At 49.9% G+C, this 24,580-nt stretch overlaps 1 protein-coding gene across 2 annotated transcripts in view; it reads left to right on the forward strand.

Annotated features, from left to right (window-relative positions):
* Nucleotides 1-23,981, forward strand: part of Samd4b (sterile alpha motif domain containing 4B) — a 37,840-nt gene extending 13,859 nt beyond the window's left edge. The window contains exons 2-13 of one of the 2 annotated variants that reach the window (XM_027430503.2): nt 1,103-1,504; nt 11,650-12,120; nt 15,857-16,096; nt 16,463-16,572; nt 16,722-16,808; nt 17,404-17,722; nt 18,065-18,150; nt 18,479-18,597; nt 20,208-20,406; nt 20,541-20,664; nt 22,334-22,417; nt 22,624-22,652. In XM_027430503.2, the coding sequence (XP_027286304.1) occupies nt 1,309-1,504; nt 11,650-12,120; nt 15,857-16,096; nt 16,463-16,572; nt 16,722-16,808; nt 17,404-17,722; nt 18,065-18,150; nt 18,479-18,597; nt 20,208-20,406; nt 20,541-20,664; nt 22,334-22,417; nt 22,624-22,652 (2,064 nt within the window). In that variant the 5' untranslated portion in view covers nt 1,103-1,308. Of the gene's footprint in view, nt 1-1,102; nt 1,505-11,649; nt 12,121-15,856; nt 16,097-16,462; nt 16,573-16,721; nt 16,809-17,403; nt 17,723-18,064; nt 18,151-18,478; nt 18,598-20,207; nt 20,407-20,540; nt 20,665-22,333; nt 22,418-22,623 lie in introns of those variants that run through there. The other variant, XM_027430502.2, reaches the window with a different exon arrangement.
* The last annotated feature ends 599 nt before the right edge of the window (nt 23,982-24,580 follow it).

The following is a 24,580-nucleotide window of genomic DNA, read 5'->3' on the forward strand; positions in this document are numbered from 1 at the left end:
CGAGACCTGCTATTTGCCCATTTCAAACAGCTGCTGTGTAGTCTCTGCTTAAGAGGAATTTGGACATTTTCTTGTTTGAGCGTCTTTGCTTTGTTGTTATTGTAGACAGTTTCTCTGTCTACTCCTGGCTGACCTGGCACTCGCTCTGAGACCAAGCTGGCCTCGAACAGATACCTACCTGCCTCTGCCTCCCTGAGATTAAAGGCATGTACCCCTCTGCCCAGCCAAGTGTCTTTGCTTCTTATTCTGCTCCAGTCCCTTCAAGTTGGCACTCCATTGGCCCTTGGATAACAACCTGATGTTCTGAAAATCAAGGGGACTTCCACTTCAGAGTTTTGGGCTGAAGCTGACTGAAGAGGAAGGCTGGGGGAGGGGATGCTTTACCTCATAGTAGAAAGGTGGCGTCTTAGAGCTCAGAACCAAGCTGTGTTGAAGGGCATGAAATCCCTTCATGGTGGTAATCTTTAGACAGGTCTGTCCGTGTTCATGCCCTAGGGCTCACATTTACCAGCTAGTTTGTGACAAGATAGTTATCTGCTGTCAGCCTGTACTGTCTGCATACCTGGAATCTCTCATGGGCTTACCATCCCACCTTCCACCCTTGAGCCAGAATTGTGGGTTTTAGGTTGAAGTAATTAGGGAGCTCTTAGGCTCTTTTCTGTTGATGAGCAGTCACTGTCCAGCTCTGAGAGGAGGCAGCCTGAGACTAGCAAGGTCAAATGTCTGCTTTGTCATGTCACCTAGAGCCAAACCTTCCTTCATTCAGATCTTTCCCCAAATGCACAGCATCTTTTCCTTCCTGTTTCTGAATGCCCTCCAGACTTAATCTTTGGTTTGGGTCAACCTAACTTTTGGCTCTGTGCTGTATAGTTGTAAGGCAATTCTGCCCCTTAGTTTCTGAGAGTCTAGTCTTGGGTGCCATTCGTGGCTGTTCCTGTGTCTGCAGTTGGAGAGGAGCTGGTTCAGTGTCTGCTGCTGGCTTCATCTTTCCCCCAGAAACTCCGAACAAACTCCATGAAACATGCACGGGCCCCTCAGCCCATATTTACCATGACACTTTGAACCCCTGCAATCCCTCTGATCCCTTTGCTTTCTTTTTCAGGAGCCTGGAGAGGTGTGGCTGGACCAAGACCTCCCCTGATGTAAGCAGGCTCCCTCCTCCCCCCACCACCCGTTGCCACCACGCCAGGGGACATCCTCAAGCCCTGGCCCTTAGGGGAGAGATAACAGGAGCCCAGAGCCGAGACCATGTGACGGCGCTGGCCCTTGCCACCGCCGTCCCCCAACCCTGGCCCCAGGCCTGGCACCATGATGTTCCGAGACCAAGTAGGCATCCTCGCTAGCTGGTTCAAGGGCTGGAATGAGTGTGAGCAAACAGTGGCTCTGCTGTCGCTTCTGAAGCGGGTCACCCGTACCCAAGCCCGCTTTCTGCAGCTCTGCCTGGAGCACTCACTGGCGGACTGCAATGATATCCACCTGCTGGAGTCAGAGGCCAACAGTGCTGGTGAGTCTCTGCCCCTAGAGATGGGAGTGCAGTGGGGAGAGCAAGAACAGGCGCCGGGTGCCACAGAGACCAACCAACAGGAGTACTGAGGAATGGATGTTCTGTGCTTGTCTGGTCTCTTGGGGCTGTGTTGTTGTCAACTGTCCTCAAGTGTGAAATGGGGATTCCCAGGAGGGCAGTACACACAGGAAACTGCCCATGTAGAGGGCAGTACACCCTGGAAACTGCCCATGTAGAGGAAGGGTGATGTTGGGTAGCTTATACGAGCTGCCAAAAGGGAGGCAAGGCATGAAGTGACACGGTAGAAGTGAGTGATGATTTTTTTTCCCCAGGTCTAGGATACCAGAGCTAGGGAGGACCTCAGAACTCATAGAAGAGGCTCTCTGTGTTAGCCTTCACCTCCACAAGCAGATTGATTGCAGGCTATGACAGCTTGAAGAGCGTTTTGGATATAGATGTAGTCCTTCATGTCAGTTCCCTAAGTACCCAGTAGTGAGGCACTCTGTCTACTGAAGCTGACACTTGGACGGGTACACCAGACATCCTTAGAACCTGTCCCTAGAGTACAGGAACAGTCAGTCAGTCCAGAGAAACACCCCAAGGGCTCCTGCTGAAACATAAGGGCCTTCTGGGCCTTGACATACATATAGCTTGGCATAGCTGGCTGCAGAGCTGCTGATCTCAGTGAAACAGGTAGGAGATGAAGGTCAGAGAAGGGGAAGAGTTGTGGGTAACCAAAAGCTAGCTGGGAAGGGAACCAAGGAGCCCCTTGCAGAGTCATTCTTGTTCTTTCTACCTTCAACTTCTTAACAGCAGTTCCCATGGAGTCCTTGCAAGCCAAGTGCCCCTTAACCTGTGTCAAGTCCTTTGGTGACTCTTGAGTAACATTGCCTAGGCTGAAATCATAGCGTTTAGTTGCCATAATTGTGCCTCAATTTCCTCATCTTTAAAGTAAAGATGATAATTCCACCTATGTTTAGGGTACTTATGAGGAGTAAGTGAGATCATGCAGGTGGAGTTCTTCCCACTGTGCCTGGTAAGCAGTAAATACTCAGCAACTATCAATTGTTCTTATTGTCAGTCACACTTATACTCCTCAGAACTACCCTATGAGATTAGTACTGTTATCATCCCTGTTCTACAGTTAGGACTCCAGCATAGGTTATTAAGATTGGGATTGGGGAACCACAGAGCTGCCTGGCCTCTGTTAACTCCCCAGGCCCAGTCATCATAGAAACACGCTTATTTCTTACTGAGTTGGATGTACAAGCTGCAGAAGCATCTTGGCACAATAAAAGATAGTTACATAGATTAGGAGTCACATTGGCCTGATGCTCAGTCAGGCAGACAAAGAGCAGTCAGAGCCCAGCTTAGCCGCAGCAAGCTCAGAGCTCAGCCATCTCCCATCCTTGCCAGCCTCCCCTCCAGGAAAAAGGGCTTCCTGCTCTCACGCCCTAGGATGGAGGTGTGGGTAATGCTCTGCTCACACTGGAGAGTAGGGTGTGTTCCTTTGGAATACCTACTACCCTCTCCTGAGCACCAGCCTTATCAGGTCAGCTGTGTGCTTTGTTGCTGTTGATTTATTAGAGCACTTTCAGGATTTTTGTTGTTTTCAGAACTTCCAAGTAAAACCAGTTGCTACAGAAAGTTAAAAGTGGGGTCTCCTTCCCTGTTCTCATATTTTATGTGATGATCTATGCAATATGAGTACACACATTTTCTCCTAGCTTTGCCATGTTATAGGTTTGGGGGCGTTGTTTGTTTTGAAACAAGTTCTCATTTTGTAGCCCTTCCTGGGCTGGAACTCTCTGTATAGACCAGGTGGCCTCAAACTCGGAGATCTACCTGCCTCTTCTTCTGATTCCAGGGTGCTGGGTGCTGGGAATACTTGGCTTTTTTGTTTTGTTTTGTTTTATTTGTTTGAGTCAGGGTTTCTCTGTGTAGCTTTGGAGCCTGTCCTGTAACTGGCCCTTGCAAACCAGGCTCGCTTCGAACTCACAGAGATCTGAGTGCTGGGATTAAAGGTATGTGCCACCACCACCCAGCTATTTTTTTAATAGTTATTGTTTTTTTGTTTTGTTTTGTTTGAGATAGGGTTTCTGTGTGTAACAGCCCTGGCTGTCCTGCAACTCTTTGTAGACCAGGCTGGCCTCAAACTCTAAGATCTGCCTGCCTCTGCCTCCCGAGTGCTGGGATTAAAGGCATGCACCACCACTACCACCACCATATCTGTGGGGTCCTTGAATGCTTCTTCCTGATGCTTGTGGGGGCCTTAAGACTAAATGAGATGGCATCTCTTGTCACTTACACCCTTAGGTAGACTTCCCCACTCTCCTACTTGTTTCTACTTCTTGGAACTGGAATCTGGCTCTTGAGAAGAACACAGTCTCCTCTCGTCCTTTTTTTTTTTTTCTGCTCATTATGACTCTTCATTGTTTTGTGATATTCCTGAGGGAGTGGGCCTGAGAGAGGGATCTGGGAACTAGGTTCGTTGCTGTTGTTTTTTGTTTTTGTGTTTTTTGTTTGTTTTTGTTTTTCGAGACAGGGTTTCTCTGTGTAGCTTTGGAGCCTATCCTGGCACTTGCTGTGGAGACCAGGGTGGCCTCGAACTCACAGAGATCCGCCTGCCTCTGCCTCCCGAGTGCTGGGATTAAAGGCGTGTGCCACCAACGCCCGGCTTGTTTTTGTTTTTGTTTTTGGCCAGGGAATGGTTCAAGACAGGGTTTCTCTGTGTGGCTGTCCTGGAACTCACTCTGTAGACCAGGTTGGCCTTGAATTCAGAGATCCACCAGTCTCTGCTTCTTGAGTGCTGGGATTAAAGGTCCATGCCATGGCCCCCTGCCTGGGTCCAGGTTCTTGGAAGGACCAAGATGAACCGTATCCGTCTAGTCCCTCTACTTGTCTTAGAATGGCAGGCACATGAGGGTTCTAGATCAAGGTCTGCCCTGTTGGCTAGGAGATGTGCCAGAGTGGACTTAGCCATTCTGAGCATACTACTTTCTTTGTGGAGGAGGTCCCATCACATTCTAGAGTAATAATATCTCATAGTATCTAATGCATAGTAGGATATAGTTGAGTTTAGAGAGACTGATTAGCAAATGTGAAGCTGTGAATTCTATCCTCAGCACTAACAAAAATAAATCAAAACATAATTGGTGCTCTCCTCATGATATCTGCCCCTTTTATGCCCTCCCCAGAAAGATTCATACTTACCCAACCTGCCAGATCTTGAGTTTAGCTGGCCCACTAGTCCTCAATTAAGAGGCACCTGTCCCAGTGATACTTTCAGAGGAAGTTTGTCTGAATCTCTTAAGATCCCCTCAGATCAGGATGCCTGAGCAGTAACTAGGCAGAGACCCTGCTGCTTCCTCTAGTTCTCCAGTGCGACCCTGGGTTTGGGTCTTTGCTGTCTATCTTCATAGATAATTCGGGTATTGGATAAAAATGACCTCAGTATGTTACAGTCCCCTAGGGACTTTCCAAAAATAGTGGACCTGGTATTCTCTTAGATGTAACACTTCAGGGTTGGCTCTAATAATCACCCGGTAGAGAAGCAGCAGGCTTCTAATTTTGAGTGTGTCCAGGAAGGTAGTGAGTGAGCAGTCATATGAATGACTACCCGAGTAGGGCAATGGGTTTACTGCTGTGGAAGGGAGCTTCAGCCCTGGCCTGCCTCACCACTTGACATCTGGGAGGGCATAGGGATGTCCCTAAGGCCAGGAAGCCACATGGGCTTTAAGGAAGCAGAATCTGAGGGGCCGGCCAAGACCAGAAAAGAAAAGGACTCCAGGTCCCTGAGCAGGAAAGAAGAATGTCTTAGTTTGCCTTGTATTGCTGGGATAAAACATTGATCAGAAGCAACGTGGGGAGGGAAGGGTTTATTCATCTTACAGCTTACAGCCCATCCTGAAGGGATGTCAAGGAAGGAACTGAAGCAGATACTGCTAAGGAACACTGGCTTTTCCTCTATGCTTTGCTTGACCTGCCTTCTTATACCACTCGAGACGACCGGGCCCATAGTAGTCTGGACCCACCCACAGAAAAATGAATCAGAAAATGTCTCACAGGCTTGCCCACAGGACAGTCTTCTGGAAGCAGTTTTCAGTTGAGGTTCCTCTTCCCAGAAAACTTATAGTTTGTATCAGATTGACAAAAACGAACAAACAAACAGGGTTCCCTCTTGCCCTCATCCCTACTTCTCCTAGTTTTTCTCTGCCATTAGGAGCTCTGACAGCAGTCATGGCCCCCTTATCCACCGAGTATGCCTTCGACCATCAGGGTGTTAACATGGATTCCCATGGTAGGAGGAGACCCAGCCTAGGTAACTAAGATCTCTTCGCCTTCATCCTATGGCTTACTGAGCTACACTTCCTGCACTTCTTCCCATGTCCAGTCTTCTGAAGTCAGTCCCCATATTAGCAGGTTTAAGCTTCTCCCTCTCTGGCTCCCTGAATTTGGGTGGGGAAACTGAGGTCAGAAGGGGCCATGACAAGTGAATCATCAGAGCTCATCCTCTGATGCCCCCACCCTTTCCTTTCAGGCTCTACTGACATAGTTCATCAAACAAAAATGTGAACCCCTGGTCCTCCCTGATGTCTGTGAGCTGGGATGAGACAGAGGGGGATGCCTGGAGCCAAACCCCAGCCCCTCTGACTAGTGCCAGATGCTGACATGACTGTTGCAATAGCTAAGCACATAAAAATGGGTTTGCTCTTCTGATAGTCTCAAAGATATATTTGACTGCTATGATTTGCCAGGACCCAGGGTCATGACCTACTTAGCTTGGGTTGCCTGGCCGGTCCTGTCCTGTGGCTGCTGTGCTAAGGAGAGCACTCCTGCAGTCTCTTTTTCCTCTCCATGTCCTCAGAGTCCAAATTTGCAGCCCAGAGAGGAGCAGCTGCTGGCATCCCAGCATTGCTTGGTCTCCCAACCCCTGTTCACCCAGTTCTAGAATTTCATCACTACAAATTTTGCCTCTAACTCGAAAACCAGACATGTGTCTGTTTGGGGAAAATGATTTTGTAAAATTCCCCACCCCTGTGGGGAATCTTAAGGGGGAGTCCCAGATGTTCTCTGCTAATGAACCACTGGCTCAGCACCACTGAGACAGCCTTGGGGAAGGTTCTATGGAGGAGCAGTGGAGGTGAGGGTTTATGTTCAGACCACTTGCTCAGGCCAGGCGCTTTGAACCCTTTCATTGACTCTGCATCCCTGTGACCTCAGGGCTGGTACGGCCAGCATTACAAAGACAAATGACCAAGATGCAGAGAATGGAAAGGACTGGCCATGCTTACAATATACTAAGTCATGGAAACAGAAATAGATTTTTGTTGTTTTGTTTTTTGAGACAGGACTGTGTAGCCCTGGCTGTCCTGGAACTTGCTCTATAGACCAGGCTGGCCCCAAGAGATCTGATTGCCTGTGCTAAGATTAAAGGTGTTCAACACCACTGCCTGGCTTAGATTTTTTTTTTTTTTTACCCAGGCAGGTTTTACTTTTTGAACTTTCAGAATATGCTCTGCCAGAATTTAAGGCAGGATGACTGAATTTGTGAGATCCCAGAGAGGGCACATTACACACACAGATACCACTACCTACCAACAGACCATGTGGATTCAATTGTGCAGGTATTCATTGGGCCCCTGCTATACCTGGGCCAGAGTTTTCTGATCTGGGCAGGAATCTAAAAGTTCATCCCCACCCGTCATCTGCAGCCCCAGCTGGGCTCACCCCAAGGGGCCCGAGGCTGTGCACATTCCTTGGATTCATTCCAGTGCTCATTGATGCTTCCCAGTCCTGGGAGGCCCGCCCTTTCCACCACCGTCACTCAGACACATGAGCACACATTTCCCCGGGGTCAGCCTTCGTTGGTCCCAAACTACTCTCCTTTCTGGGCAGTAGAACAAGGTCCTTCTTTGAGCCCAACCCTTGAGGCTATTCTGTCACGTCCCCTGGCAGTACCAGAGGAGAAGCTGCATCCCGTAGCCCTGGGGTCCTGGCAGTACTCTGGGGGTGGGGGAAAGTTTAGACAAGGCTTCTCTGTGTCCTAGATGCCACTGGCTACACTGGAAGGCCTAAACAAGAGCAATTGAGGAGTCAGGGTAGGATGAAGGGGCTGGCATGGAGAGAAACACCCATCATTGAGCCACATCCTGCACATTTATTATAGGCAGACTGCTAACCCTTCACATACACACACCATTCCCTACATCTGAGCAGCCCAGACCTCAGCAACCCTCTACTTCTATTACAGAGGAAGTGTGTTACTCTGACAACTGGAATGCAAGGCCTTTGACTTTGTCCTTAATATTACTGTATTTCTTCATGCTTTATTTCTTATCAAGAACTAAAAGTTCAGGAACTGGAGGTCCAAAAACGAGGGATATCAAAAAGTTCTGTGACCCAGTGCCAGACGGAGGTGAGAGGGTAGGGAAGAAACAACTTCCTGACTTGAGGAAGGACTTGCTCCACTTCCGATGGACCTTTAAAGATTGCAGTGGTGGAGGGAGAGTTTGTGAGCATAAGGGAGCTGGTTCAGTTGAAGATAGATGAGGAAGGCAGTTTCCTGGCCTTGAGTGGCAGGTACAGTGTGAGAAGAGTGGAGACTGACAGCATCGGCGTTGGAAGAGAGAAAGTTACTGTAAAGACGGGAGGAATGACTCAGTATTGTCACCGGCTGCTCTTCAAGAGGCCTATTCGCAGCACCCATGCGGTGGTCTCACACTAGTACCTGGGGATCTGACATCCTCTTCTGGCTTCCACACACATGCATATGGTGCAGACACATGCAGACAAAACTGTACACATAACAGAAAATGGAAAAAAAAAGGAAGTTTCTTCCAGTTGTCAAGGCAGGACATGCAATGTAGTTCTCAGCTTTGTTCCTTGCCAGCTTCCCAAATCGTACTGTGTATATAAATAGTAAAATGGTTAAGGTAAGGATGGATGGCAGTCATGTTCTTAGCATGAGCTCAGTAAGTGTCAGCCATCACTGACCTTAGGAGTGCTTGGCTAGACTGTTGGGCTGGTGCTGTGGTCATAAAGTGAGTTGATGGCTTTGAGTGGATGAATTCCCCAGCACTTAACAGGAGCTCTCCAAGAAAGCATGGAGCAGGGATGTGCAAGCCAGGCCAGGTCCCAGGAGTTGTGAGTTGTGTGAACTGTTCCAAGAGCTACAAGTTTAAGTAGAATTAGAAACTAATGTGAATTCCAGGCTACAGAAGTAGGACAAAAGGTACAGAGGAGCATTTGCTAGTTTTTATGTATCCATCCTGCATTGTGACTAGAGGACACAGGATTTTTTTCCCAGTTTTGAATCTGGGGCCTCATACATGCTAGGTATGTGGTCTCTACCACTGAGCCATATCCCCAGTGCATGCTCCCTCTTGTCCTCCCCTCCCCTCTCACTCCCCCCCCCTTTTTTTTTTGAAATAGGATCTTGCTAAGGCTGGCCTTGTACTCTGGAAGTTACCCTATAGCTCTGGAGGGCCTTGAATTTGAACAGGGATTATTATAGGCCTGCACCATCAAACCTGGCTGTATCTAGGTTTCTGAGGCCAAATCCCATTGTTTTTGCTAGACTGACTGATTCTATAGGCTGATACCTATAGAATTTTTGTATACTGTTGAAAAGGAAGAAACCATAGCAAACTATACTAACCACAGTACTAGTAATAAATAGTAAAAAACAGAGTTTCCTGAGATCTAATCTTAAACTGTGGTCTGTCTCACTTAGTTCCTTAGCAGCCAAGCTCAGTAGGAATGATTCTGAGTTCTCTCTCTCTCTCTCTCTCTCTCTCTCTCTCTCTCTCTCTCTCTCTCTCTCTCTCTTTCTCTCTCTCTTTTCCAGTTTTTTGAGACATGGCTTCTCTGTGTACCTTTGGAGCCTATCCTGGCACTCACTCTGGAGACCAGGCTGGCCTCAAACTCACAGAGATCCTTCTGCCTCTGCCTCCTGAGTCCTGGGATTAAAGATGTGCACCACCACCACCACCCGGCTCTGAGTTCTCTTTACAGATGCAGTAGAGCTGAGGCTGGGCACAGCGGGGCTCTCAGGAAGTTGAGGCAAGAGAATTTAGAGTTCCGGGCCAGTCTCAAAGGAAAAAAATGGAATTTGGAACTCACTTTTAACATATGCTAAAATTGGAACAATACAGAGAAAATTAACATGAGTTCTGTGCAGTGATGTATTTCATATTGTTTTTGTGTGTCATGTTAAAATAACCAAGCTTGGCTGGCAGATGGCTGAATTCATAAAGGCACTTGCAGGTGAGCCTGACACCTTAAGTTGGGTTCCTGAGACCCCTGCATGGTATGTGGGGAGAATCGACTCCTGTAAGTTGTCTTCTGACCTTCATGGGTATACTATGGTATGTGGACACACACACACAACCTAACTAATCTAGGCCTTGTAATTCAGGCTTACAATAGCAGCTAATTGGAATACTGAGGCAAGAGGATCACTACTTCATTGCCTCTTTGGGTTACAGAATGGGGGGGGGGGCTGGAGAGATGGCTCAGAGGTTAAGAGCACCGACTGCTCTTCCAGAGGTCCTGAGTTCAATTCCCAGCAACCACATGGTGGCTCACAACCATCCGTTATGAGATCTGGTGTCCTCTTGGAATATATGCAGGCAGAACTCTGTATACATAATAAATAAATAAATAAATAAATAAATAAATAAATCTCAAAAAAACAAAAAACAGCATGTCATTTGCCAATCATAATAAACATTTTTTTAAAAAAGCCTCAGGATTTGGCTAGGAAAAAGGTTATTGCAGCTGATGTCTTGAATCTCAGCCTCACTGTGGGAGCTTGGATGAACACAGTTGTAGAGAGCACCAAGGAAGATGGTATGGGCCACCCTGCTGAGTCTGTATCTGATGAGAAGTGGACAGTGACCAAAAAATGAAGGTGATGTTAGGCTGTGGGTTCTTGAAGTTGAATCCGGGAGCAGGTTACCATGGTAAACTTCTGAACAGAAACTGGTATGATTTGAGTGTGATTTAGGAAGATAAACCCACTTGTATGGACAGGACAGTTTGTGTGTTCTCACTTGGTGGCAGAGAGACCAGTTGAAAAAACTGCAGCAACTGTTTTTTGCACCTTTGATTCAAGGCCACATCCCATTCTTTTTAATACTTATTTATATATTACTTATCCATTTGGGGGATAATGGTGTGTACACCATGACAGTATGGAGGTCAGAAGACAACTGGTGGGGAGCTGGTTCTTTTTACAGCGTGGTTTCCAGGAATCAAACTCAGTTCATCAGGCTCGGGCTTGGGAACAAGTGTCTTTCTTTACCCACTCAGCCATCTCACCAGCCCCCACTTTACTTTTCTTATTAGCTCATTGAATCGCAAACCAACATAGTGAATCAGGTTCTATAATCTTCTCTCAAGTTTTACAGGTAGTAATATTTTGGGAGGAGGTTCAAGGACATCCTGGGCTACATAGCGAGAGTCCACCTCCAAAAGCAAACAGCAAAATTATTGTTCAGGGACCGACCCAGGAACTAGTGGCTGATGGAAGCAGAGACAGACATCCACAGATATACACTGAGCTGAAATCGGGAATTTAGTTGAAGAGAGGGAGGAATGAAGAGCGAAGGGGTCTGTGCCAGGTTGGAGAAACCCACAGGAACAGTTGGCCTGAACAAGGGAGAGCACATCGACCCCTTGTCGGGGAGGCCAGTACAAGACTGATCCACCTGCCTCTGCCTCCCAAGTGCTAGGATGGTAGCTCTCAACTACCCAGCTGAGAGCAAGCTCTTCACTTGTACTCCTGCACCCTCTCAGTGTAGGCAAGAGGCTGTTTAATTAATAGGGGAGGGAAGTGTATGGTGATGGTGGTAGGTTAGTAGACACAGCAAACGAACAAGTCTTCATGCAGTAGGAGCTTCCACATGACTGACTGAATTGGCAATCACTGCAGGGTTTTGAGGACAGGGGTGAGAGAACTAGGGGAAAAATGGCTTTAGAAGCAGGGAGCGTGTTCCTGGTCTCAGTTGTATGAGGGACACGGTCAGGTGTGACAAATGGGAGCAGGAGAGGAGACTGGCGCTGAGGGAGAGGCCCTGAGCTTTTAGCTTTCTGATAGTGTCTACTCACGTTCCTAATGCTCATCCTTATTCCCGCTGTAGCCATCGTCAGCCAGTGGCAGCAGGAGTCCAAAGAGAAGGTGGTGTCCCTCTTGCTGTCCCACCTGCCCCTGCTCCAGCCTGGCAACACCGAGGCCAAGTCCGAGTACATGAGACTGCTTCAGAAGGTGCTGGCCTACTCCATCGAGAGCAATGCCTTCATTGAGGAGAGCCGCCAGCTCCTTTCCTATGCCCTCATCCATCCAGCCACCACACTGGAGGACCGAAATGCGCTCGCCCTCTGGCTGAGCCACCTGGAAGAGCGGCTGGCTAGTGGTTTCCGCACCCGGCCAGAGCCCTCCTACCATTCACGCCAGGGTTCAGATGAGTGGGGGGGACCTGCAGAGCTGGCCCCTGGAGAGGCAGGACCAGGCTGGCAGGACAAGCCACCCCGGGAAAACGGACATGTACCCTTCCACCCATCCAGCTCAGTGCCGCCAGCCATCAACAGTATTGGGAGCAATGCAAACACAGGTGAGACTGCCTTTCCTAGGTGGCCGTATCTACTTGGAAAAAGTCATAATGGGCTGTCTTCTCTTACTCTGTGGCCTTTGCAACTCCTATCACCCTTTTGGACCTTAGCTTTCTGAAGGAAGCAGTGCAGAGTGGTGAACTGGCCCTCTCAGAGCTGACTGAACTATACATGTGTCTTAGGAACTCACATTTGATTGGTTTTAAATAAATGTAATACACAAAATTTTAAAAATCAGATTTCTAGCTTCTCTAGAAAAATCTAGAAATCTGGAGCTTCAAGACTATAGTTCTAGTGGCAGTTTGAAAGAGAGCTGAGTAAGTATGCTTGTTCATGAGCCGCTGCGAGCCTCTCAGCATTTTTCCCTTTTTTTTTTTTTTTTTTAATGGGTGGGTGGGTGTTTTGCTAGCTTGTCTGTGTGCCATGTGCATACAGTGTCCAAAAAGGCCAGAAGAGGATTCCTTGGAACAAGAGTTGCAGATGGTTGTGAGCTACCATATGGGTTCTGGGAACTGAGCTCTGGTCCTTTGCAAGAGCAACAAGTGCTCTTAACCACTGAACTATCTCTCTAGCTCTGTCAACATTTCTAATATCTGACTGGCTTCTGAAGACCCCAGGCAGAGATGGGTACCATCACCTGAGGTCTCTTTAGCTCACTCAGGATTTTGGTCTCTGGTCTTAGCTTCCAACGTGAGAAGTGTGTCTATAGTTTAACACTGCAGAGCATGAGTTGGTGCCAGCAGCACTATTGCAGACACAGTCTCAGTTAAGCCACCTCACACACCGTTAGGCCTACGATTTTACAGGTGATTTGAGAACATACACAGAGCAAGTAGTGGAGCTGTCCAAGGTTCAGACTGGACCACAACTGGGCTTCTGACCAGGGCTGTCCTGCTAACCAACTCAGCCCAGAGGTTGGGTCAAGCAGGAGCTGATATTGAGGTGCCTTGTAAAATGTTAGCTGGGATGAACACTGTAGGGCACTGTGGCTTTTCTAAGCCATGATGAGTGACATGACCTAATTAAGGTGAGTGCTCACAATTAAGCCTTAGGTGGTCAGTCCCTTTCAGTAGGCACTGGTTAAAGTAGGCCAGGGAAGATAGAGGACTCCAGGCATTTCCAGGGAACTCTAGCAATCCTGTTCACTTTGGATTTGTTTTCTAGCTTTGGAGTACCACTTCCTGTACCACGTTTGGAGTCTATATTTTGTGTTCTGACTGGGAAATATTGAGCACTTTGCTAGGAGCTAATCTTAAGACTTTATAACTATAAACTCTAAAACTTGGCTTAGGCTCAGAAGTCATCTGCCCAAGATGATGTCAGAGTTAAATCCAGGTAGTATGGCTCTGGAGCTCAGAGCATCATACTGATGCTGCACAGCCTCTGCCGGGACTACCCCACACCCTCTGTGCTCCCTGTTCAGAACCCTATTAGGCTGTTTGTTTTTGCTTTTCCTTTTTGCAACACTAGGGGTAGAACTCCGAATCTTGACTATACTAGATAAGGCTGTACTAGTGAGCTACAGCTCTAATACTCCAAGCAACTTTGAAGGACCAAGCTCTCACAGTGTTGGATATGTGTATGGACCACAAGAAAAAAGAATGAGACATTTTATGGAGAAGACACACTGTGATTGAAAGGCATGGTGGTGTTCAATAGAGCATCAGCAGGTCTTAAGATTCTTAGTGATCATATTGACGCAAGCCAGGCTAACTTGTACCTATTGAGAATTTCATATGGACAAAGATACAAAACCCTGTCCAAGAGCTCTGATTTCAGAAAGAGTAGAGTTAGGATGTGAAGTCAGATCTTAAGGCCACTGTTTGGAGTTTTGAAGGATAAAATGAAACTTTTGGACATCAGTCAGTTGCAGGAAGCAGGAAACCATTAAAATATTTTTGAGTGGGAAGCAAAGATTGGCCTGGGAGGGCAGGCAGGGTGAGTTTGGTGTACTGCCAAGGACAGACCAGGATTTCTTGGAGAGTGCAAGGCCGTGAATCTGCAGCCGGCATTCCTGTTTTTATAATCCTCAGGCAATGGCCAGCCTTCACCCCAATGCAGGCCAAGCAGGACTCAGGAACTGCATGGTCACTCCAGTCGGGGTCATTTCCTGCCCTCTCAGCCTCACCAGCCCACTCCTTGACTGAGAAGGGAGGAAGGAGGTGGCCAGGAGCACCAAGACAGGCACAAAGGCACAAAGGCCTGTATTGAGGGTTTCCAGCTCTGAGGCCCAGAGTGCCATCTTCTTCCAAGAGGCCCCAGATTGGGGCAGAAGCCAGAGTCCACAGTGTCCACAAACTTGGAAGGAGCCCTGAGTAGAGGACTCCAACAGGATCCTGGGCAGTAGCATAGTCTGACACTATCTCTCTGTGTGCAGTGGGGCAGTCAGTGTCTTCTCCCTTGGGTAACTTTTTGGCTAAGAGCATCAAATATTGCCACAGATTCTAACAGAAGGTGCTTTAGGGTCTATCCAGGGTGTCCTCTTTCTGGGTGGGTGTCACCGGGGCACTTAGAAACCCCATCCTGTATTCTTTTCTCTCCTCCTAGTCCCTTGTGGTTACTGAGGCAAAATAGGTGAGGCCTTGTCCTTACCTAACCAGGCTTTTTGACTTTTTTTTCTTTCTAGGCTGCCACGGGAACTTCTGGATTCCCTGTGCTGAACTCACAGGCCCTCTTAACATTCATTTATTCTTTATGAAACTCAGTTGGAAGGCTCCTGCCCCGGGGTGCAGAACTGAATGGGCCAGGTTGCTCTCCTTCATAAGTCCACAGACAGTACAAGAAGCTGGCTAGCCAAGGGCAACAAGTGCTTGGCTTGCAGTAGCCAAAAGGAGGTGTTTGAGCAAGACACAGAGGCAGAAGCAGCTGACAGAAAAGGACAGTGTGACAGTGCTAGGACAGGACAGGGGACAGACAGTGACAAGGTCTGGATGTTCAGAGAATCAACTTGGAGCCCTTTGCTTACCTCTGAAATGGAGTGGACAGAGTGTGACATGTTTGGGGAAGAGGGTACTGACTTCATCCTGAGTTACCAGGCCTCTTAGCTGGTCCGTTTGTATTCAGTCCAGGAAAAAGATGGAGATACAGGGCCCAGTCACAGAGATGTTAGAGAAGCAGTTCATTAGCTAGGCGTGAAGGTACCCACCTATAATCCCCATACATGAGAGACTGAGGCAGGAGGATCATGAGTTGAGGTCAGCCAGAGCTGTATAGTGAGATCCAGGTCACTATAGAGTGTGGCTTTTGTTGTCAGCATGAAGAAAGTTACCGGGATCTAAATATGTTGAATTTGTACATTTGGAAATGTTAGTGTCTAGTTGAGTGTGGTGGTCCATGCCTGTAACCCCAGCCCATAGGAAGATCACTGAGTTGAAGGTTAGCCTGGCTACAAAGTTGAGAACTAATCTCTAAAAAGCCCCCACCCCTGAAAACAATCAGCATGGCTGCTATAAGGCAAGGGGACAAGAATGAAGGGAATAATCCAGTTAGGCATGACAGTTCCAGCCACAGCTACTGGGATTTGGGTGAGAGGGTGAGCAGAGTGACAAGGTGGGTGTTGGGGTGGGAGGTTGAACAGTATCTGTCTGTAGGCAGATGCCCTTGGGGCCCTGTGGCTCCTTCCCTTCCTGTTGGAAGATCTCAGGATTGAGCAGGCCATGGTTTTTTTTGTTTTTGTTTTTGTTTTTTTTTATGCTCAGATCACCTAACCTGACCTCTTGCTTTTCCTTTTCTGGCTAGGTCTCCCCTGCCAAATCCACCCTAGCCCACTGAAGCGCTCCATGTCACTCATCCCTACAAGCCCCCAGGGCCCTGGTGAGTGGCCGAGTCCAGAGGAGCTTGGGGCCCGGGCTGCTTTCACCACGCCCGACCACGCACCCCTCTCGCCACAGAGCAGTGTGGCCTCCTCTGGCAGTGAGCAGACGGAGGAGCAGGGCTCCAGCCGGAACACTTTCCAGGAGGATGGCAGCGGGATGAAAGGTGCATCCAGAGGACAGTGCTAGAACCCTTCTTCAGGACGTGGGCCGGGCTGGAAGGATAGAAAGTTGCCTGTAGATAGCCCCTCCCCTCACAGCCAGCCATAGCTCAAGATGATTGATTGATGAGATTAAATCATGAAGGCCATCCTGGCAGCTCAATGGGTCAGAAGTCCTACTGGGGGAAGACTGTGTAAAAGGGCCTCCCTAGGCGGGTAGAGGTAGCTTTTGGACCCAACCCCTCCCAACTCACTGCAGTCTCTAAGGCTACTGGTGGCTTATGCCTGATCTCTTCCCCACCCCACCCCCACCCCCAGCCCCAGCCCCCTCACCAGTATTCATCCCCTGATCTACGCTCCCTCTTACACAGACGTGCCCTCGTGGCTCAAGAGCCTCCGCTTGCACAAGTATGCTGCTTTGTTCTCACAGATGAGCTACGAAGAGATGATGACTCTAACAGAGCAGCACCTAGAGTCGCAGGTAAATCTGAGGGACCACTGGGTAGGTGTTGGGCCAGCACCATTGGGTGCTTGCTGTTCCTGCTATCAAGCCTCCTCTGTCCCTGGTCTCTGTTGGGACACCCCTGTGTACCTCACCTTTATCCAGCTTCCTGTCTCCTTCTATCACAGAATGTCACCAAAGGTGCCCGGCACAAAATAGCACTGAGCATCCAGAAGCTTCGTGAGAGACAGAGCGTCCTCAAGTCCCTAGAGAAGGTGAGGACCTGGTATCCTCATCTCCAAGGCTCAGTGTACAGGCAGGTGGAAGGCTTTGGGTCAGCCTTGTTGGCAGCTGCCTGGGCCTCCTCATTCCTGCAGTCTGACCTCTGGTGGCCCCAGCCATGGGCAGCTGGATTCCAGAGACCTTGAGCAAGTTGTTATCCAAGGGCTCACATGGTGCTGCCTGAGAGGCTCCCTCCTGCACTTTCTCCCTCTCTTCCCTGATTTACCTTCAGAGTGTCCGTCTTGCAACATTAGACCTGACGGGTTTTATTTGGGGTGAGCTGCAGATGGACACGAGATCTTCTCCTTTGACTTTCCCTTCACTTGATCTTGCCTCTGCTTTCATATATCTTCCTCCTCTCCTTTCCCTGCTACCTCCTTCTGGTTTTTCCTCCTCCCTTGCTATCTTAGTCTGATTCTTTGCTTTCTCCTTGGAGAGAACAAAGAGTTTACCTGGCTGATGGGCCAGAACTTCCCTTATCTGGCCTGTGTGCTGGAACCTCTGAGCCTCATCTGACCACAATTGAGTAGCCATATTTTTATGCCACCCTGAGATCCGTGCCTGACCTAGCCACATCCTCCCTTGCAGGATGTGCTGGAAGGTGGCAATCTGCGGAACGCCCTGCAGGAGCTGCAGCAGATCATCGTCACCCCTATCAAGGCCTACAGTGTCCTTCAGGCCACCCCTGCTGCCAAGAATGGGGGTCGGGGGGAGCCGCTACTGCCAGGTGCTGAGCCTCCCCTCACCCACCCTGGAACAGACAAGAGCACTGAGGCCAAGGACCCTCCAGCTGCAGAGAACTATCCTCCTCCACCAGCTCCAGCTCCCTCTGATAGCAGTGAGCCAGCCCCAGCTCCTGTCGCCGACGGAGACATCCCCAGCCAGTTTACACGGGTGATGGGCAAAGGTGAGAGCAGCCAGTGCCTAGCCCAGAATCCTGAAGCAGAATACTAAGTGAACCCAGTCACCATGAATAAAGTTCAAGTTAGAGAAGGGGAGCTATGCTTCTTATTAAAGACCCTAGAGGTGAATGAACCTGCAGAGCAGCTGAAACTAGGTAGGATTAGGTACCTCTTCCTGCAGGCCTCTCTGGGCTGATGGAACCAGCCCTTGTCTTCAAAGCCCAGGAGTTGGGACTCATCCAGCCCAAGTTTCTTGTCCTTCTGCACCCACTAGCTGGTACTGGGAAGGCTGCAGTGTGGCAAGGGTTATGTTGTGACTAAGTTCTGACCTTTGCCATGTTCCTCAGTATGCACCCAGTTGCTGGTGTCCCGACCAGACGAGGAGAACATCACCAGTTACCTCCAGCTCATCGAAAAGTGCCTGACTCACGAGGTAAGACCTTCACTAGGGGAAAGAGACTGCTCTACTCCTTTCACGGCCCAGATTCCAGCCCATCCTCTCCAGTGTTGCCTTCAAAGGCTTCTCAGCTTTTGTACATACCCTGTGGCAAGTGTCACCTTCCACCTGTTCTCAGGGTTAGTGCTTGTCGAAGTTTCCCCACGTCACCTCATGAAACACTCCTGCTGGTTCAGGGTTCCTTGTCCCTTGTTGTTCATGTCCCAGGAGAGATCCTGCACTGCATTTCCACAGCATACCTGTCTCCCCCAGCTGGCCTCTAAGCATGGTCCTCTGTCCAGCATCCTCCTCCTCCCCATTCTAGGCTTTCACAGAGACACAGAAGAAGCGGCTGCTGTCCTGGAAGCAGCAAGTGCTGAAACTCCTCCGAACATTTCCGCGCAAAGCTGCACTGGACATGCAGAACTACCGGCAGCAGAAGGGGTAGGTGGGCACCTCCCTAGGCCCATGGAGTTGGCATGTGGGCACCTGAAAGCTGATTGACTGTGTTTTGGAATGGGCCCCTTGCTATACTTAAATCACTCAGCATAGAGTTTCTAGAAAATCAAGATGATGTACAAGGTAAAAGAGAAAAAAGGCCAGGTGTGGTGGCGCACACCTGTAATCCCAGCACTTGGGCGGCAGAGGCAGGTGATTCTCTTGAGTTCAAGGATACCAGGGCTGCATAAAACTGTCTGAAAAAACCAGAGAGAGGGAGAAAAAGGATGGGTGGCACAGGACTTTAATCCCAGCTCTCAGAAGGTAGAGGCAAGTAGATTTCTATGACTGGGGGATGGAGAGGTGGGGTTCATGGAAAGAGACTGACATTTGATTACCCTTCAGAAAAACTTAAGAGGTGGGGCTCTGAAGAGGGAGAGGCTTCCTTAGGGGACATGTATCATCATGGCCATAGGCCCCCATGGGGCTTTGAAGGGAGGGAGAGGGAACATTCTTTCAAATCTGGAGAACAAAGTGGGGTTCTGGCTCTGACAGATTTTCGGGGAGATGACTAGCTTTATACCACATGATCTAGCTTACATGCTACAGAGCGTGGAAGTAGATACTGGGTAGAGCAGTGAACTTGCTTTGCAGCTGCTGCAGGGAGAGCCTGCAAGTTCACAGTGCTCTTTTCTCAGCCTTTGTGTGTGAGTGTGTGTGGAAGAGCATGCCGTGGTGCACGTGTGAGGATGGATCAGAGGACAACTTTAGGAGTCAGTTCTCTCTTTTTTTGTTGTTTTTTGTTCTTTTTCAAGACAGGTTTCTCTGTGTAGCTTTGGAGCCTATCCTGGCACTCACTCTGGAGACCAGGCTGGCCTCGAACTCATAGAGATCCACCTGCCTCTGTCTCCTGAGTGCTGGGATTAAAGGTGTGCGCCACCAGCGCCCAGCCATCAGTTCTCTTCTTATACTGTCTGGGTCCCAGGGGGTCAAACTCAGGTCCTCAGGTGGCAAGCACTTTTACCTGCTCAGCCATGTTGTGGACCCATTGTATACTTTGTTATCAGCTCCCTGTCCCAGAGAGAAAGAGCTCAGTGAGTATGCCCTGTCTTGTGGAACAGATAACAAAGAAAGGGAGCTAGTCTGACCCAACAGTACAGGTATGCAAGGTCTGAGGCATTGTATACCGAGAACTTGCCTATTGTGCTGAGGCCCTGGCTTCCATCCCATAACCACAGAAAAAGAAAGAGCAGGAGGATGCTGAAGTGGCCAAAACCCAGTGCATCTGTGATGTAGACCCTGCTCAGCCAATACCTTTGTCTCCTTATCTATACGCAGAAGGCTCTGGGGGGTCCCTTCTCACACCAGACAACACATTTCTCCCTTGAGAAGTGATGTTTGGAGAACTGCTTTGAGGGTACAGCAAGGAAACCTCTCAATGTTTCCCAAATCCATCTTGGATCAAGAGGATATAAGAATGTAGGGTACAAGGACGTAGTCAAGGAATCCTTGCTCAGGGAAGATTGGTGTTTTGTCCTACTCACTGGAGTTGAGGGAAGGATAAAAGATGTGGCCCTTCTGCCTAAGCTAACACCCTGCTCTCTGTTCTCTGACAGCTGGGCATTTGGCTCCAACTCGCTCCCCATAGCTGGCTCTGTGGGGATGGGTGTGGCCCGACGGACCCAGCGGCAGTTCCCAATGCCTCCTCGGGCCCTCCCACCTGGCAGGATGGGCCTCCTGAGCCCTTCAGGCATTGGAGGTGTCTCTCCTCGACATGCCCTTACCAGCCCCAGTCTCGGGGGTCAGGGCCGACAGGTGAGCCGGCTGCTGTGGGAGTCCAAGTGCTTCTGGGTTGGGGTGCAGTACCTGGGATGTGTTTCTTGGCCCTTGGGCCTTGGGCCTGGGTCTCTCTCACTCCCCCTGACACTTTCTCCCCATGTTGTATGCAGAACCTGTGGTTTGCCAACCCTGGAGGCAGTAACAGCATGCCCAGCCAGAGCCGCAGCTCTGTGCAGCGCACTCACTCGCTCCCCGTCCACTCGTCACCCCAGGCTATTCTCATGTTCCCTCCAGGTGAGCTCTCCTGCCTCTGGCATTTAGCCTGGTCAGCCTCCTCAGTTGATTTTTGTCTCCTCATCCACCTGTTCTCATCCACTCTTGTGTCTGGGTTTGCATTAGGTCTCTGTAGGCTGTGCACCATCTCTCACTCCCCGTGTCTTTTAGGGAGGCGTTTTCCGTCTGTGTCCACTAAGTCTGCTGGGGCTCTCTTCCCTTCATTACTTCTACCTCATTTCCCCTCTGCTTACCTGTCTTTTCTTCCCTGTCTCACGGTCTCAGTGTTGGTATTGATCTTTCACTGTCTTTAATAGGTTCAATTAATACTCAGAAGGGGTTGAGCCTGAGAGGTTAGTGATGGTTTTATGGAGGAATTTGTATCCTGTCAGCCCACCTGGGTTCTGTCAGAGGCTAGTGACTGCTGGAGCCAATGACTCTACCTCTTAATGAGGTTCTGTGGTAAAGGGTGGTGAAGGTGGACTTCTTTTCTTCTGCTCACACCAACCTGGAGGTCAGAGGTCAGGAGGGTTGAGTGGCAGGTGGCAGACCGCTAGCTCTGGGTCCCTTCTTGACTGGCCAAAGGAGGGTGACTCCTGGCTGGTCTACTGCATGCTTGGCCTGGGCATGGCATCTATGACAAGAAGCTGGCTTCAGTGGGCTGCTTTGGACAGGTCTTAGATTTGCAGGTGATCCAGGTTCTTGCACTCAAAACTCTGTAGCCCAGTAAAGTTTCTGAATTGATGAAATACTTGCTGAAGGCCTCCATCTGTGGTGCCAGAGAGTCTGTGTCCATCCAGGGCAGGGCTGGGCACACTAGAAGCGTTTACTGCGTGAGTGCTGTTGAATGAATGGGTGTGCCACGTGTGCAGAAGGTGGGAATGGATCCAGCCAGCGTGTCAGCCAGTCAGGCAACCTTCCTGCACTTGAAGTCACGGGAAGGAAGGGTGCGCAAGTTTTTCTCACCTTACCAGCTACCAATCAGCTACAAAGAGTGTTCAAGTTTAAAGCTCGGTTTTTTGTTTGTTTTGTTTTTAAGAGAGATGGGGTCTCCCTAGGATTAACCTCAGGGTTTAGATGGCTGGTGGTGAAAGATGAGACTTGAGATAGGAGTCAGACCCTAGGAGTACAGCTCAAATCTCTGACTAAGCACTTTTGTGCTTAGCAGTGTGAGACTTGAGCTCTCCTGCAGGTGCTAAATATAAATAGGCCCTTTTGAGAAGTGCTTTGAGGATAGACTCCATGGCAGCTGTCCTATTCAAGGTACCTGTTGAGCCTGCCTGGCTTACATCCTGTTTGGAGGAACAAGTCCAAGTGGGCACAGGAAGGGCTTTAGCTTAACTTTTACACCAAGCATAGACAGTGAGCCATCAATCAACAGAAAGCTGCCCAGTGTCTGGGGCATGTGCCCAGACTGCCCTAGGCAACTTGGAATCCATGTCCATAACAGTCAAGGCCTGTGTGTGGCCTCCAGGAATGCTCCCTCAGCTTCCCATCACTTCCTGTCTGAAAAGTCTGGCCTTTCCTGCATTGCCAAACCCCTCCATTGGCTGTCTGTCTGCCTTCTTTGTGAACCTCGTAGGCCTGGGTGTGTCCAGGCCCGTGGCAGCATTCTCTGTCTCCCATCCTCTGTCTTTCCATTCTGCTTGCTCCTCCCCTCACCACCATCATTATCATCTCTCCCACACAGATTGCCCGGTACCTGGGCCTGACCTGGAGATCAATCCCACCCTGGAGTCTCTGTGTCTGAGCATGACAGAACACGCCTTGGGTGGTGAGCATTTCCTCTTCCCCTGACCTAGCTCCCATCTACCCAGCATCTCCAGCTCTGAACCCAGCAACTTGGAGCCATCCTGAGGGTCCCAAGGGGAGGCCAGACTCCAGGGAGGGCCTGCCTGGGATGACAGGCTATGTGAGTGCCTTTCCTCAGGCCTCCCACCAGCTCCTGATCTTCCTCCCTTCCTCCCTTTCTTACCACAGATGGGACAGACAAAACCTCCACCATCTGACGGGACCCACAGCCCAGCGCACCCATAGGCTCCCTGGGCGGCGGGCGGGGGCCATCCCCCAACAGGCTTCTTCTCGGCAGCGAGAGGGTGGGCTGGCGCAGCTATACATTCTGATATTTTTCTACTCATCCTCTTAACTTTTGTTTAACATTGGCACACGCCTTGCTCACTCCCAGGCCCATTGAGGGATCTCAGCTGAGGCCGGGGGTCAGAGAGGGCAGCCAGGGGCAAGGGGCAAGGACTGGCCAGACTGCCTACCCCTTCCCTCCCAAATCCCCCACCATCCCCATCCCACCCCTGCCTCCTCTAGACGGCTGACACCTGTCCTTCCCCGAGAGAGCAGACTTCCTTAGAGACAAACTGACCACCACCTTGTGCAGCCTGCCCTTCAGAAACACAACAGTGGGGGAAGCAGTGTGGACAGCCTGCTCTCCAGTATGTCACTGGAGAAGAGCCCCTCTCCCCTGGTTCCTACCCACCATTCCCCAGGACAGCCACCACCTTCCTCCCCCCTCTTCTTGCCCTGTTTATCAGAGGTTCTCTACAATTAATTTCTTAGGCCTATTTAAGATACATATTTATATAGTTCTTAACGGTTTTTCTCTGATCATTCCCTCTCATTTTTAGAATCCCCAGGCCTCTCTCTGAGCCAGGACAGTGGCAGGGGGAGCCTGAACTTTATGAGAGGAGAGGGCAGAGCCCCCTCCTCCAGACCCCCTCGCCCTTCCCCATCCCAGCCCTGGCTCCCAGATGCAGAGGTTGAAGGTGGGCAGCCCCAGGCCCGCAGTGAGGTCAGGAAGTCTGTTGCCTTAATGTCCCCTTTCCCCACCAACATAACCCTTCTCTGCTCCCCAGGTCTGTTAGCAAAAGACTTGTGGGTAGGAACCAGGGAAAGGGGATTGTTGGTTTTTGTTTTCTTGCCTACCCCTCTTTCTGTCAGCCTTCCCCAACCCCATTATGTCATGACCTCATGTAAGTGGAACACTATATCATAACCCAGAGGTGCGGCCCAGCCTGAGTCACACAAACAAACCCTCTGCCCCATTACTGATGAGGGCTGGTGCTGGGGCCCAGGTGGAGGGAGGGAATTTGGGGGTTCAGGCTGTGGGGAAGCCAGGGTTCCCTATTCCAAACTCCTCTTCCCCTCTCAACCTACACCCTCATTGGGACATTCTCAAGCTTTTCACACGAAAAGGAAAAAAATGTTATTTTTAGATACATTTTATGAATAACTTTTGTTATGAATATGGCTGGTAACCATTGTGTATGTTATTAAAGATACAAAATGTTGGGAAAAAACAAAAAACCAAAAAAAAAAAAAAAAAAAATGAAAACCACAGCCTTCCCTGCACTATCAGCCCATCCCCCAGACCTTGCCCTGCCTCCTGGTCTGTGGCCCTCCCCAGCTATGAGCCCAGGGAGGGAGAAGAAGCCAGGGGGTAGAGTGGCAATGGGGACCTGCCTGTGGTCCCCACCACCTCTCCCAGTGCCGGGCTGGGCGGGGTGTCAGGTGTATTTATGTACCTCTTGCACACTCATCAACCTATGCAAGTCCCCACCCCGGCCCTCCAGGTTTCTGTGCCTTTGCTCATTCCCTCTAACTCCCAGGCTTCTCTGGCCCTCCCACTAACTGGGAAGTGGGGTGAAAGGCCACCTGTTTAAAACGAGCAGGTTTCCCTCTCATGGGACCCTCACCTCCACGAGCTGGTCTAGTCTTGTCTTGTTCACTTCCCATCAGGGTGACTGACCCTGCTTGGCACTGGAAGGTGGTAAGGGATACCCTCCCCGAGAGGGAGGTGAGAGCTTGCCCCCCACCCGACAGCAGAGTGCAGGACGCAGGCGGCCCCACTCTGACAGGCAGGACCCTGACCCTCCTCCTCCCCCATCCCCTCCATGGTTTCACCCTACCCTACCCACTTTTGTCCCCA

Source organism: Cricetulus griseus, chromosome 9, assembly GCF_003668045.3.
Source record: "Cricetulus griseus strain 17A/GY chromosome 9, alternate assembly CriGri-PICRH-1.0, whole genome shotgun sequence".
Taxonomy (NCBI): Eukaryota; Metazoa; Chordata; class Mammalia; order Rodentia; family Cricetidae; genus Cricetulus; species Cricetulus griseus.